Raw genomic sequence first — 15,129 nt, forward strand, 5'->3', positions numbered from 1 at the left:
TGTCAGAGAGTGTTTGAGCACAAAACTATGCAAAAACACTGAAACACAGGACCCAAAATCACCCAAATAACATGTAGTTATAATTCATTTTGAGTCGTTATATCGCCCAGCCTTGCTCTATAGATTACCACATTTAGAGCTGCCGTCACCAGACCATCGAAATAACGTCTATTTTGAGCAGACAGGTAAGTAGCACGTTGAAGCCGACTGAAACCACAGTAAAGTCACTGAATGCAAGGCCTCTCCCAAGATGACTGCCACATCAGACATAACAATCGACTTTCCTTCTCAAATAATGGTGGAAATTGGAGCCCTAAAACTAGGATGATGAAAGAACATCTTTGTTTCTCCAACTGTACGTCTGGACAGAATGCTCATCTACAGTCTGCCAGACAACACAGACGCTCTGAGCATGTTAACCTATCATTAGCCTCAGTAAACAAGTTCAGATAATGCAAGTTTTTTATATCGTGGTGGAAACACATAGCTATGAATAGAATGGTCTGGAGATAGTTTGTGATGTGTGTTTTCTGTGTATTATAATGTTTTATGGCACTTACTGATTATATGCACTTAAAAAAAGGGTTATATTTTGCACATACAGTGTCTGCTCTTTCTACAGACCGTTCTCATTGGTCTGGGACTGGAACAAGCACGTTGGCTTATAATTTTAAGTGTTACTGTGTTCACACTGTCCTGTAAAAAGGCTCACCACTATTGGACAACAGAAGAAGGCAGTCTGAAGAAATCTTAAATAGTTTTTCTTTTATTTACTGTTCATTCATACAACTCAGACAGCTCAAACACTCACACAGTTGAGTACCAATTAGTACGGCCATTGATTGACTTATGACAACATTATTAACACATACGTGATTACTATGTAACATACATAACAAAGTGATACTCCAGCTCTGTACCGCTGTTGATCACTTTTTGGCCCTCAAGATCTGGATAAACAAACAGAGCTGAATTAAAGGCTTCTGAAAAATGAGAAGCAAACAAGGAGTCGGCCTCTTTTGGTGATGTGTCATTTCAGGACGAGGACAGACCAACAAAGAGATGCATGATTACAATTTTAGGCAAAGTTCGACCCTGTGATCAGCCAAAGTATGGTTTGTTGCAGCAGGCGTGCGTTTGAACAGCTTCTCTTATTCATATCTACAAATGAACAATTAGCCTCCTTTCTCCACTGAGTGATAAAGGTAATAGCGTGACATGAACGAGATGGTCTGTGCAAGACTCTTTGGTAAGTGCAAACTACTACACACTTATTATATTTGTAACATTTGGCCTCATTGGATCAAAGTAATCAAAAAGCAAAGAACAGGTACTAATATGGTGCATGCAGGCTTTGGAAGAGACTTTTGATCGTATTATTTCATACTGAAATTGGAAACAGAAGTGCAGGAGAAGATTAGATTTTCAAACCTAAAGGGCTAAATGTATAAGAAACAAAATTGTGACATTATTAACTTTTGCCAAAATCAGACAAAAAATATTTTTGGTACACAGAAGCAATTGATGATGTGATCCCGTTGAGCTTGCTCACATTTCCTTTGGATAAATCCACTACAATATGCAGTTCACATGCCAGGAAAGTTCAGTCAATCTTAGCTGAATGCAGGTTATATTCACAGTTCATGTTGGCTTAATGTTGGGGCGGTTGATGGTCGCAGCTTCATGCTCTGCACTATAAACCAGGGAACTTTGTCCGACTGGTCCACGCCCCTGCCATTTTGAGGCGATACTACAATGAAGATTTAAGGCAAGTCCTCCCGAGTCCTCCAAATACAAAGAAACTATCACATCCGGTGTAAGTACAGTCAAAAGCGGTCAGCTCTGGTCACTGGACGCACACGTATTTCTTCCACCAGGATTTCGAGAGCATCTTCATCTTATCGGCCGTACTGCGCACTTTCCTCTCCCGCCGCGCCCTCCTGTCAGATTGTCTTAGTCCCACCGCGATGGCTGCGTCGAACACCTCCTTCAGATTCTTTTGCGTCAGAGCCGAGCACTCCACGTACGTCACCGCTCCGATTTTGTCCGCCAGCGCCCAGGCGTCCTCCTCCTCCACGGGGCTCTCCCGGCGGCGGGACAGCTCGATGAGCACCTTGACGTCCTGCCGCAGGTCGCACTGGGTTCCCACCAGGAGGATGGGGGTGAGGGGACATCGTCGGCGGATCTCGGGCGCCCACTTCTCCCAGACGTTCTGAAAGGAGGCAGGGCTGACCACGCTGAAGCACAGGAGCAACGCGTCCGTTCGGCTGTAGCAGAAGTGACGCAGTTTGTCGAATTCATCCTGGTGGAGACAGAAGAGGGAGATGAGAACATGATGAGTACAATGATGAGAACATGATGAGTACATGATGAGAACATGATGAGTACAATGATGAGTACAATGATGAGTACAATGATGAGTACAATGATGAGTACATGATGAGTACATGATGAGTACATGATGAGAACATGATGAGTACATGATGAGAACATGATGAGTACATGATGAGTACATGATGAGTAGAGTACATGATGAGAACATGATGAGTACATGATGAGTACATGATGAGAACATGATGAGTACATGATGAGTACATGATGAGTACATGATGAGTACATGATGAGTACATGATGAGTACATGGTGAGTACATGATGAGTACATGATGAGTAGAGTACATGATGAGAACATGATGAGTACATGATGAGTACATGATGAGAACATGATGAGTACATGATGAGTACACATTTGAGCCAATCATAAAAAATGTGATTCAATATTTTTCTTTCTTTTCTAACTAACTGCTAGAGCCACATAGAAGGTGGGTAATATTTCAAAATGTAGATAATATCCATATAAAGTTGTTTTGAAAATATGCAAATAGTGAAAAACGCTACAAGAAATAAAATAAAAATGTTAAATTGTAAACTTGCACAACGATATTTCTGCACTGATTCATTTTACAGGCATTTCACATTCATCTAACAATTAAAACTTAATTAATATGTAAAGACCTGTTGGATTGAGATAATATTGTGTAAATATTGATATTGTGATCCTCCCAAAATATATTGCCCACCTCTACTTGCACATTATTTAGCATTAATTATATAGAATTTAGATGACCAGTAATCATGCACTATGTATCTTTTCTGGTGGAAGAGTTTGCAACCTGCTTGTCTCCTAGGAGTTGTTACTGATTTGCCAATAATGTTCCAAAATTTGGCTTTAAAATCCCTATCTCGATGGAGCCAAGTTATAGGTCAGATCTGTGGAGAGACGAGCCCACTCACAGTATGGTTTTCAAGGTTCTTTTTCACAAAATAATTGATTAAATACAAGATAAATATATATAATGCTTTTCTGCAGACCACCTTCAACTAGTAAAGTTATAGTGCACCTTCAAATTAATTGTTTACTGCTGTATATGTTTTATTTTTTGCATTAATTTTCAGGAAATCTCTTAATTCTACACAATGCATGCTACGAGTGCATTAACTAACACAGCCCCCACATCTTCGAGCACATAGATTAAACCCGACCACACACTGCTGCCAGAGTTCCCTAATCTCCATTTAAACCCGAGCATTGTATTGGCTCCATGCTGGTTTTTGCAGACGAATGCGAAGAAGCAGACTGTAATTATAAAGACTAACGAAAAGGTCTCTGGTGTTATTCCTGCACACACTTATCAGCAGACTGCTTGCACATGCTTTGGCTGCGACGACCGGTGAAATGACGCAGATAGAGCAGCAGAATATATACACAAAGCTATCAACATCTGTGGGTAACCGGCAACTGTGTTTATCAGCTTCGGGGCAGTGGTTATCGTTTTTTCTCTTATGAAATTGCATCAGTACAGTTAAGCTCTTGCTCACTTTTTATCTGCCCATATTTGTCTGCTTGTGTGAGTATTGTAGGTCTTTATTCATTAAAAGCGAGTGGTAAAATGATCTATTCCTCTTCATCAAAGCCAAGTTGAGTTCGAGACAGTGGGGAACTGGCAGTGCCCAGTTGACGCGGTGTTCTTAGTGTGAGTAAATGTTAAATATGCGGCTCCAGGGCAGACTTTTATTGAGTTTGATTAAGAAACAACCGCCCTTCGCCTCGCTGCAAGAAAGCATGGTTGCACAACATGTTCCCTCCGAGATAGATTTAATAGATTAGTATTTTTGGCTCCCCACCAGCACCAGCTTTTTCTTGCGTATTCATCTTTGGAATCTAAACTACCGTCATGTATTTGTATAACTTTGGAGCAGCAGATATGTTAGAAAAGGCTGCAACATTTATATTTTGAATTACCCTTTAAATCAACACTCAAACCGACCTTGAAATGCATTTTAAAAGCTACAAGCATGTGTTTTACTGCCACTATTCTGTGCAGGAGTTATATAAAGATATGCGCTTTTGGAGCTACGTAGAAAAAGCATTTACCCCTGAACTAGATTATTTTCTTATTTAATTCTGCGTGAATGATATCTTTCAATAAAATGATCAAATAAAAGCTGAACCTCACCTGTCCAGCGGTGTCACATAGCTGTAGCCGGACTGGGTGTCCATCCACTTGAACAACAGCTGTAGACACACAAAACATAATATATTGTTACTTTTTTTCTTTTCTTTACATGAGAAATCAGCAATGCAGTACAACCATATATGCATTGAAACAATGGGCTGCCCACCCACACCGCCATTAACCGCTGAGACCCTCACACTAACAATTCAAGGTTGTGTAAAAGAAATAAATGAAGAACGGGTGAGTCACTGCTTCATTGTAAAGCTGTAAAGTTCTTCCTCTTCAAAACGATACAGCGCAGCGGGCACATGGGAACATTTACTTTAAAGACATGTGCTTCGTCATAGCACCTGATCAAAGAGCAGCATGAACTAGTCATGTTTGGAGGAGAGGCACCAGCGCACAAAGTTCCCCGAAGCTCAGGGGCCAGTTCGATTCACTTCAGTAACTTTTCGAATGAACGTAGGAGTTTATTGAAACATTGCACTTGTGGAATTTGTTTTTGATGTAACAATATTCACCATGAGCCACAAAAAGGAAGGACCGAGAACTCTAGCAATCTTTCTGACATATGCTCTTTATTAGATGTGTTTGTGTTTGAATTTTATTGTCCCCTCAGTCATCCATATCTGTCACCTGTGTCTTGTTGCGTAATGTCTTGACAGCGAGCTTTCTGCAAAGACACTGGCTGCAGGCACAGGAGGATGACATCATCACCGGGGCCGCCACAATCCCTCTGTGTCAAACGTGTCCCAAAAGACAATCTGAGACTTGGAGCCAATCGCAGCAGATGTGGTCACTCCAGTGGAGAGAGAAAGGGCCGCTGGGTCAGGGCTCGCAACAATAGGCAGAGTTGTGCAATCTAAAAACCCCTGGGCCAGAGACACACTGGCTTTTGTGTGGGAGGGCAGAGCCGGGGCCCCTACCTCCAGGCCACCCGCCTTCACCGACCACTGCTTTATGAGATGTGTCGAGTTGTTAGTTTTACTGCTCATCTATATAATTTAATATAATTGACGTAATGGATGTCGCCACAAAAACAAAAATGCAACAAGTCTCGGCTATATTCTGTGCAACAACAAGGCCTATTGCATTAGCCACTATCTTTATTGTTTGGTGAGCAAAGCATGTGGCTACATGTAAGTCTGGACACATAGAACATAGAACATAGCAACAATAAAAAGGAAAAAAAACATATAGGCTGTGTACAAGAAGGTGATAAACAAGAAATGTTTTAATGAAAATGAGAACATGATGTAAAAATCAGGACTTATGGGAAGTTTATTGATCTTAAAATAAACATACCTGTGTGCCTTGTGGATTAAAATCTATTATAGCTCATATGCATAAGTCAGGAAACCACATTTTAAAAAGTTTAGGCTCTTTGAAATGATGTCCAATGACTTTAAATCACTAGCATGTGCCTATGAAATCAAACATATTCCTTAATTCAGAGCTAAACCTTGTAAGAATATGTTGAAACTTTAGAAAAGCCAAATAGCCCACACTCCACCTTTATTCCTTACGGGCAGACAGTCGAGTCAGGACAGTGCAGACTTACCAGAGAAGTCATCAAACGCCGTGGGCACATATTTGGTCGGATATCCATTGGTGGTGTAGCTGACCACCAGGCTCGTCTTGCCCACCGCGCCGTCGCCGAGGAGCACGCACTTGAGCAGCCTCCCGTGCGCCTGCTGTCCCGCGCGCGCAGGTTTGGGGTTGTGCGGGGGAACCGGGGGAGCCGTGGCCTTCGGGTAATCCATGCTGACCGGGGGTGACATTCAGACCGATCCCATGTGCACTCCTGCTGCCCGCGTCTCTCTGGACTGTGTGGCCGCGCGCGCTTCAGTGACCACCGGCGCCGTTACTCCGAAGTGACTTTCATCCCGTGTGCGGGGCCGACCACTCCGGAGGGGGCGGGGTCGCAGCGTGCGCGGATTTGCCTAGTCCCGCCCACGTCCACGCCCAACTTCTCGAGTGGCGTCAGGCGAGTTTTGAAAGTTTTAAATATGGTTTTAGATCGCCATTAAACACTGCATTTCATCATCAGGCATACTTTATTAAAACTATGACTCCTACAGACTGGCCCAGACTCTTCAATGACTAGAGGTCATCTTTGTCCGTTTTTGTCCCCCTGATGATATTTAAGATAAGATAAGATAATCCTTTATTGTCCACACATGGGGAAATTTCATTGTTGCAACGCAGGTAGATACAGAGGAAAAGAACAGATAACATATAGGAAGTTTAAAAAACACTCTCAATGGAAGAACTCTTATAAACAAAAAAATTCAAACCTGACTAGAAGACTGGTCAGCTCTGGGTAACGCGGGGAAGTAGTAGTAGTTTGATTTAGAACATGGACAGGGCTAATGATGGTTTAATCTATTTAGTTGGTGCAGATCTGAGAACAGCTTGACATATTCAGTGACAATGGTTTTGGAAAAAGTCTTTTGTCGCCCCCTAGAGTTGATTGAGTGCAAGAAGTGATCATTTTCTCTGCAGACTTCATGCTTGGTAAATGGGAAAATAATTTGAATGCTTGCTACTGTTTTAACGGTTTATTGTTTCATTGAAAATAGGTTAAATAACACAAATAAAAAGTAATGTGACATGAGAATCATTTTGTCAAATTTCAGTCTCTGCAAACCAAAAACATAGAGGGAAAGGCCATGAAGGCAAAGGCATTAAGATGTCGTTGCTTCCTGAATCCCTATTGCTTTAGCGTGGTCTACGCATTGAATCAATGTGTGGGTCAGGCAGATGAAGGGTATCTAAAGTTAGTGAAAATAATTAAAATACACAATCATGTCATACACTGTTGGTTCAAAAATAAATATAAGGCATAGATTCCTTTCAGAAGCAGACAATAAAGGCAAAGTGAACCATAGTATCCTAAAACATTGTATTTTTCCTAGAATCATTCTAATCACTATTATAACATACCTGCTAATACACTGTAAATGGTGGAGAGTACACAGTTAAAGAGTTTCATGGTCAGGAGGTTTGTGTTAGATATTGTGATCCATGCAATAAGACCCACTGTTAGAAAGGCACCGTCTGCACTGCACTCCCAAATTCTGTCATGTTTTTCCTTCGGCTTGGATATGTTAAGACCCAATAGAGATCAGTACATTAGAGGATGACATTGTAACTCCCACCACACAAAGTACTATTGGGATTTCATGTTAAGATTAATTTAAATCAAAATGTTTCCTGCATGATCTATGGAAAAGATGCCTTGGTTTTGGGATGAATGCTTCCACTCAGCAGGCTCATGTTCATACATAACATATACTACACACTCGCACACATACGCAGCTACAAACAGTCATGAGGAAAAATACAGTGATCATATTGCACATGTGCATTCACTTAGACACATGCATCCTGATAATTGTAATGTGAATTATGACAACCTCGCTCTTCATATGACCCACTGGTTGTTGTTGGTGTACAGTAGCTACAGGAAGGAAAGTCACACACCTCCCATTCTGGTCTTGTTTTAGTCAATTTGGATAAAAGCTGTCAATAAGACATTTGAAAAAACACTCCATCATCTCTGACGTGGACAACAGTCACATTCAGTGTCCACACACATCCATTTCTCCATACTCAATCCCACCTCTAACCCTAAAACCGGTTCAGGTTGAGTATAAAACACCATGCGTGATCCCGGCGAGTGTCGTCTTTAGTTTGTTCCTGTCCAAGTCTCTGGAGCTCCAAGCACAGACTGCTGTTAAGACCTTTGAGTGACAGTCTGCAGCTCCTCTGGATTACATTGGTTTCATGTCCACTAGTGGGTTTACTGGGCTTTGGGTTTAGCACCACCTGGTGTTTGATCCGGAGGTGGAGCGCCCCCATGGGCAAGTCTCAGGAGACTAAAGAGAAAATACAGAAGTGAGATACACCAATTACACAAAAAACATGCTTTATCATAAGTGAATTTAATGGGTACGTTTAGCATTTAATCCTGCAGATGACAGTACTCACATGTCGGCGATGTTGTCATAATGACTCTGAACTTTAGCAACAATGCTGTCAACCTGATCCTATACGGCAACAAAGAGTGTGAATGCATTTATAAATGAATAATGAAGTTATAATTAACAAGTAAATGTGTAACCTGGTGTCTTTGATAGAACAAAGGCATAGAAAAGAGAGCAATGACACCTAAAAAGAGAGTAAAGAAAAAATATTTGTTAAAAAGACTTATTTTTAACCCTTGATATATAGATGTTCCCTCACCATGAGCCTAGTCAAATTCATATTTTGATTCATTCATGTTTAAGTAATCCTGCATTGCCCTACATTTGAAGCAGTTTTCACCTGCCCTCTGCTTACTTACGATTATTATTATTCAAAATTCAGACTCCAGGTCATGCATATAGCCATTTTCTCAACACTAAAATCACATAAATGAAAATCTGCTGTTTGCAATTGTCAGATGCCACTATGAAGAGGCTTTTCATTTCTGCAGTTTTGAACAAGAAGTCAATTTCTATTAAAATATATGAACAAAATGTAAAATAAGGATCTCATGTTATAGTTGTAATACTAAATACCTGAAAAAGCATAACAATAAGCATAATCCGATATCCTTATTATTGGTCACAATTTTAAAAACGATTACTCACTGACGATGAGCAGAGTAAGGCCGTTGGTCAATTTCCCCACAAATGTCACAAGGTAGAGCAGAAACAGGAACTAAAAAACAAACCTGAGCATTAATTATGACAAACTTGCTGACAGTCAGCAGTTAAATATGTTTGTGTATTTTCACTTTGTTACTTAAATATTAAACTATCTTTAACATTTTTAGTACGTAATCATCCCCACTGAGCTGCATTGATTTGACTGCCATAATGGGTGTGTGTTTCCCACACTGTCACAGAGGGGGCAGGGTGTGGACTGTCCTGATATGGGACACCCCTGCATCATATTCCAGGGGCACTGCTCAGACTGCTGTGTGTTACATACCGGCCAGGTCAGGGTTGACAGCACAAGGATCTAGAGAGGCCAGTGAACACACCCTGTGCATGCACTGTCAGTGTGTTAACTATGGCCTGATATTTACTTACAGACGTAATAAGTTTATTGGATAAAGGTACTGAGTTACGTCAGTGCAACCCCTGTACTGCCATCAGATTTCTAGTTAAAGAAATAACCAATTTGTCTTTTCAAAGTAGTTTAAATGCCTAACAGAAAACATTTGATTAAAATGTACAATCCAAGAAGATGGCAGTGTATGACTTTATCAAAAACATGGACTTTAAAAAGACCATGTCATGACTTACAGTGTAATGCATTTTTATTTTTCCGATTTATGCAGTTCACTGCATAAGCTGCTGAAGATTATCCATTACAATTTATACTAAAATGCTTACATAAATGACCAATTAACTAAACTACTCTGTTTATAATTGATAATCATTGTAATTGACTTTACAGTCATACATCCCAGTTGTGGTTCTAATTTTTAGCATTCACTTACCAGTAATTTAAATATATTTGTACTTACTTTGAGGGAATTTAACAGACTTCCCACAAAAAATAGTCTCTTCAGGGCATCCACAACTGACAGAGCCGTTACAATGGCTTTTTGCATGAACTTATCAGCCAGTTCTCCACTCAAACTGATGTCTAAATCCAGGTATGACCTAGAATAAGTTTATAAAGCATAATTATTGATATGGCAAGAATGAACTAATTAAATCTCTGAGGCCAATCTAGCAACTTACTTAAAGGGGTGCACGCCATCGCCCCAGTTGAGGATGTAGAGGACTTTGTAGTAGAGTCTCACAGAGATGGTGAAACACATGACAGCCAGTGAGAGAGCAGCCAGCACAGAGACGATGCTGAGCTGAAACAGTGACAACAGGCCCACCACCAGCCCGGTCAGCACCATCCCTGACCGCTCCGTGTCCTTCCAGTATATCAGGTCTACTGCTGCAGGAACACAGTGCAATCATATAAGTCATCTATTATGATCATGTGAAACTGCACAAAGGTTTTATACATTCTGATTATTGTATTTGGGGGCAACAATCTACTGTCTTAATACTACGCAGCTCAAACATCCTTAATAAACCGAAATAAAGTTGATGAGGGTTCTAGAGGTGAGGAGTGGGCTTCCATTATCCATCACAGGAACACGTCAGGCCCAAACTGAGGCTAAATATAGGCTCCAGCTGAAGGAGGAGCAAGCGTCAAACAGAATTTAAATGTACCCTTTTACTGCACCTGCTGACACACGTCAGACTGTTCTCCACACCCCTTTGCCTTTTCTCTACCACACAGCAACAGCTGCCATGGAAACTGAGGTGTCCCAAGATATACCAAACAACAATGAAAAACTAAAAGTCACAGAAGTTGTTTTGAATGTTTAAAGCAGCTGCACTAGTATTCATTCATTCATTTAAAAAACATAGTGGTCCACTGGACACCAAGGCATTGCAGGATATCTCCATAAATGCCAATAAACCCTCAAATTGTGTCCACTAAAATAGTAGGCCTAGTTGATGACAGGCTACTGAATATATATGTACAAAGCAAGTAAAAAATGTGCAGAGCATAAAAACATATAGGTGCTGCAGAGCTCCATGAACAAACATTACTCATGTACTGAAGACTATTCACTTTCTTGACCTTTTGCACTCTTGTTCAAGGTTAACAGGAACTTCCATTTTAGCTCAATTTTAAAACGCATCTTATGAAAGATTACATACTGACCACCATCGTAAAATTACACAGCAGCTATTTATACCAGATTAATTTACAGTAAAACATCAGTTTAGCTTGCAATGCATAAGATTGATATAATTATTAATTGAATGAAAGTCATTCATAACAAAACCAGTTAATGTATCTATGAATGCTCAATAATCTCAATAATCAACAATAATCTCTGTGCTACTAAAAAGAGAGCAAGACAGTGACTATTTTAAGTTTCAAATTAAATTTTCAATCTGCAATCTGAATACCAAATATTCGGTGTGAACAGGAAGCACTCTGAAGTTGAGCCAGTTGATAATTGAGACTTCCAATTCAGGCTACAAAAGTAAAAATCTCTTTAAATTCACGCCTGATTATTTATAACATATTAAGATGACACATGATACTGCCTCTAGAGACATAACTCGTAAAATGATACAAAACAAGAAAACTCTAGACTTTAGTACGCAGAAATCCAATCCCTCTCTTATATAGTAATATTAGTCATTTAACATGCTTCCTCTTACAGTGTAGTATGCCATTTAGTGAACAACCCTTTGCTCTGCAGAAAACCACATTTAAAGCCTGTATTATCTCACCTTTACTGGCCATTATGACTGCTGCTCCCGTTGTGTTCCTGTTTACGGCCGCTGTCACTGTCTGTCCCACTGTCTGTGCTCCACTGGTCCTTCTGAGCTGTTTTTGGCTGCCCCCTGCTCACTCAGCAATCCAAAGGCCTGACATCCCAAAATAATCTCATCTACAGCACCACCCACACCCTTAAGATTTGAACAAACTTTAAAAAGTCCCATTTTCTTAAGATTAGAGTCCTATTTCTAATACACATGTGGTATAAAGTAGATCATATGGTAAATGCTGTGGTGGCTTTTCAGCAGAAAGAATATCATTTCATTTATGTCTATTTAAGTGTAATGAAATATGACCACTGCCCGTTTGGTTCCATTGTGTCACTGAATAAAATCTCTCAGTGCGCTACATGACAATACACAGCATTCTTTTACAAAGTGTCTATATTATTGTTGTTTATTATACTATAATAAATGTGTAAATGCAAGTTGGGACTTTGAGATACCTTATACTGGACAATATTGAGTCAGTAATGTGTAATGAACACAACTATAAATCATAAACTGAATGGAATATGATTCTCCAATATGGTGCTATTTATTCTGGACACTTTAAACTCTGTCATCAGCCTGAACACACATCAATCAGAATTTATAATCCCCCTCACAAGCCCACTAAAATACTACAGAAACCTACTGTATCTGATGAACCGCTAAACACAATATGTGTCAGCAATATAGCCTTACAATGTAAAAGTACAGAAACTAAAGTCACCCAATGCCAGAAATACTTCCTAAGCCATAATTAGCCAGGCATTCTTGAGGGGGGGAGGTTACAGTGGAAGTACAATAAAACTGTATGTAGGGTCCTGTGTGCATGTGTTGCCTTTAAGAGGGAAATCTGATATTTTCAGTATTGATTACCAGCCTCATTGAAAGCCTGCAGAAAAAAACGAGGTCAGCCGAACGGGGAAGTTTAAAGACACAGTTCAGTACAATACCTGCTATGTGAGTCCATACTGTGTCAGCCTCTGCTAGGTTCAGTGCTGAGAACCAGTGCTCGCTGACCAGCTGTTCCTGAGAGTTGAGTCGTGCAGCAGCCACAGATGACGCGAGGTCTCCGGGCAGCGCACCTCGAGGCTGCACAGATGTGAGCAGCTTCACCGAAATGGTTTCTCTGGAGACCGGTGACGATGATATTGCTGCTGAAAAAAAACACACACGATACGAGGTCAGCGTCAGCATCACGTCACAGTTTTCATCACACAACGCTTCCATTTTGCAAAACAACAAATTGGTATTGTTTAGCATATTGCCCTGTGACTGGTTTCAGTACACTATTATCATTTGTTGGATTATTTCAGAGTGGAGATTGCAGACAATGTGAACATAACTTACGCTGAAGAGGGTATGAGCTGGATTGGGGTTGGGAGGGAGTAGATGTCTGGACAGTGAAACCGCTGCGATTCTCGTCCCTTTGAAACCCTGTATCTCTCTCCTGAGTTCCCTGGCACTGATGGAGTTGAGTTGTACTTGTGTCTGTTTGTCCATAGTTTTCTCCTTCAAAGTCTGTCCATTCTGTATCGGCTGTAGCTGGACACCTCTCGTGCTCACGCCTTTCAGCTGCTGCCTCTTGTCCCTCCTGCGTGAGAAACTCCTGGGGGTCCCATTCCACATCAGGAGAGTCCAACAGAGTTTCCAGCGTGTCAGTGCGAAACAAAGCGGTACGGCTGCTCCTGGAGGCCCCCCTGCGCCTCTCCCTCAGGTGCCTTGATGCTCCCACCACCTCGGGCTCGGCAATGGCGATGTATGAGAATGTTAGCTCGTGCGAGTGTTGGCGAGGTGTACCCCAGAGGGACGGAGAGGAGGCCAACCCATCTTCATCATCTTCATCTGCTCCTTCATCCTCGGACCATTCCCGGGCAGTCTGCAGCTCACACAGTTCAGACTCCTCATTCCCCCCTGCATGAAGCCAGGAATACATGTAATGAAACATCTTAGATGATTGAAATACAATCTGCCATCAAAAGCCAGTATCTAAAAATAAATCTGTGTGCAAAGGGAAGCTGTGATCAGAAAGAGCCAGTGTTTTCACCTGTGGATTACAACTGTAGAGACACAGAGTTACCCATGTGTGGTCAGAGGTAGTGTTAGGACGTACCATCGGTGCATGGAGGGGTCGAGTCTGGTGTTGAAGCCACTGAGCCATACTCCTCTGGAAGACAATGAAAACATGCATTTCCATACACTATATTATTTGGTCGAGTTATCATTTACTTCAAATCATAAAACACATTAATCGTATGTCTCAATGTAATTCAAGGATAGAGCAAACAAGGCCTTTTCAAGCACATAGCCTGAAAGCTACATTCTTATGCATTATGCTGCTGTTTTTAGGGAATTTAGACAAATAATAAAAGGTCTGTGTGATTGACTATATCTAATAATATTAGTCAATTAGGTCAATTGGACCAAATAGTAAAGAAATAATAGACATTTGTAAAACGAGATGTAGAATATATTTGTTGACTACAAGCAATGTTATATGAGGATATACATTCTCTACAGACCAAGAAAGTAAACAATGACAAATAGATTCACATATCTGCATTCATTCAGAATGTGCTTAGGTTTCTAATGGAGAGGAGAAAGTCATTGGTAGAAGCTCGGAAGAAGAGGAGGGTGAGCTAACACACACAGTGCTCCTCCTAGCAGTTAGCAGAAAAGATGCTGAGATGTGATAACTCAATGCTGAGAAGATGACTACTGTGAGAGAAACAGAACAAACTCACGGCAATGGGAGAATCCTAAAACCTGGCCCATGCTCCATCAAGGCATCGCTGGGCCCACGCAGTCTGGAAGCCCCCCTCCTACTGCGTTTTCCTCTGGTGCGCTCACATCCAGTGGACAGGCTGTAGTCTTCCTGTGGTCCCTCCTGCCTCCTGCTCCGTCATTCAGCCGCCCCTCCCTCACTCAGCATCTCTCCTCCATTCACTCCGGCTGCATCTGCTCCTGGAGCCTGCTGTGCCAGTAGTGGACGCTGCAGCACAAGGTAAACAGCAGCAGAGAGAAGAATGTTGTCATGTACCCTTCACAGCCAATCTGAACCTCTAAAACTAGCTTGCCCTGCCCATTACTGTGTGACTTCATCCAAGGATCTTAAAGAGATAGGCTTTAAGAGCTTGAAGTTATCAATAATGCACAGCACATTTGCAGGCACAGGCAGCGGGCAATAAAGGCATTAGTGCAGCGGAAGATGGAATATTGGCCAGTACAATCTAAACTCTATGATAAAAAAATACATATATTTAAT

At 41.2% G+C, this 15,129-nt stretch overlaps 2 protein-coding genes across 4 annotated transcripts; both read right to left on the reverse strand.

Annotated features, from left to right (window-relative positions):
- Positions 1-750: 750 nt before the first annotated feature.
- Positions 751-6,340, reverse strand: rhoub (ras homolog family member Ub). Its single transcript, XM_072463584.1, has 3 exons — positions 6,077-6,340; positions 4,516-4,574; positions 751-2,302 (listed from the first exon to the last, which is right to left on the reverse strand). Exons 1-3 carry the CDS (start codon positions 6,294-6,296, stop codon positions 1,847-1,849), a joined length of 735 nt encoding a protein of 244 aa, XP_072319685.1. The 5' UTR covers positions 6,297-6,340; the 3' UTR covers positions 751-1,846.
- Positions 6,341-7,061: 721 nt separating this feature from the next.
- Positions 7,062-14,877, reverse strand: rtn2a (reticulon 2a). 3 transcript variants are annotated; one of them, XM_072463564.1, is made up of 10 exons: positions 14,609-14,877; positions 13,978-14,031; positions 13,215-13,778; positions 12,818-13,018; positions 10,257-10,464; positions 10,037-10,175; positions 9,153-9,222; positions 8,642-8,688; positions 8,509-8,567; positions 7,062-8,396 (listed from the first exon to the last, which is right to left on the reverse strand). In XM_072463564.1, exons 1-10 carry the CDS (start codon positions 14,637-14,639, stop codon positions 8,321-8,323), a joined length of 1,449 nt encoding a protein of 482 aa, XP_072319665.1. In that variant the 5' UTR covers positions 14,640-14,877; the 3' UTR covers positions 7,062-8,320. The 3 variants fall into 3 exon arrangements, with proteins under 3 accessions (XP_072319665.1, XP_072319658.1, XP_072319674.1); XM_072463557.1 differs by having other exon boundaries at positions 12,818-13,021; XM_072463573.1 differs by lacking the exons at positions 12,818-13,018; positions 13,215-13,778; positions 13,978-14,031; positions 14,609-14,877 and adding an exon at positions 11,829-12,003.
- Positions 14,878-15,129: the final 252 nt, after the last annotated feature.

The sequence above is a fragment of the Eucyclogobius newberryi genome, unplaced genomic scaffold, assembly GCF_026437365.1.
Source record: "Eucyclogobius newberryi isolate DKJ021-1_F unplaced genomic scaffold, fEucNew1.0.hap1 SCAF_10, whole genome shotgun sequence".
Classification (NCBI taxonomy): domain Eukaryota; kingdom Metazoa; phylum Chordata; class Actinopteri; order Gobiiformes; family Gobiidae; genus Eucyclogobius; species Eucyclogobius newberryi.

Coding starts and splice junctions, on each gene's coding strand:
- rhoub (XM_072463584.1), bottom strand. CDS start 6,296: ATGTCACCCCCGGTCAGCATGGATTACCCGAAGGCCACGGCTCCCCCG. Junction 4,575..6,076: donor GGCGTTTGATGACTTCTCTG/GTAAGTCTGCAC, acceptor GTGTGTCTACAG/CTGTTGTTCAAGTGGATGGA. Junction 2,303..4,515: donor TATGTGACACCGCTGGACAG/GTGAGGTTCAGC, acceptor TGTCTCCACCAG/GATGAATTCGACAAACTGCG.
- rtn2a (XM_072463557.1), bottom strand. CDS start 14,639: ATGGGCCAGGTTTTAGGATTCTCCCATTGCC. Junction 14,032..14,608: donor TTTAGGATTCTCCCATTGCC/GTGAGTTTGTTC, acceptor ATTGTCTTCCAG/AGGAGTATGGCTCAGTGGCT. Junction 10,176..10,256: donor GATGGCGTGCACCCCTTTAA/GTAAGTTGCTAG, acceptor AACTTATTCTAG/GTCATACCTGGATTTAGACA.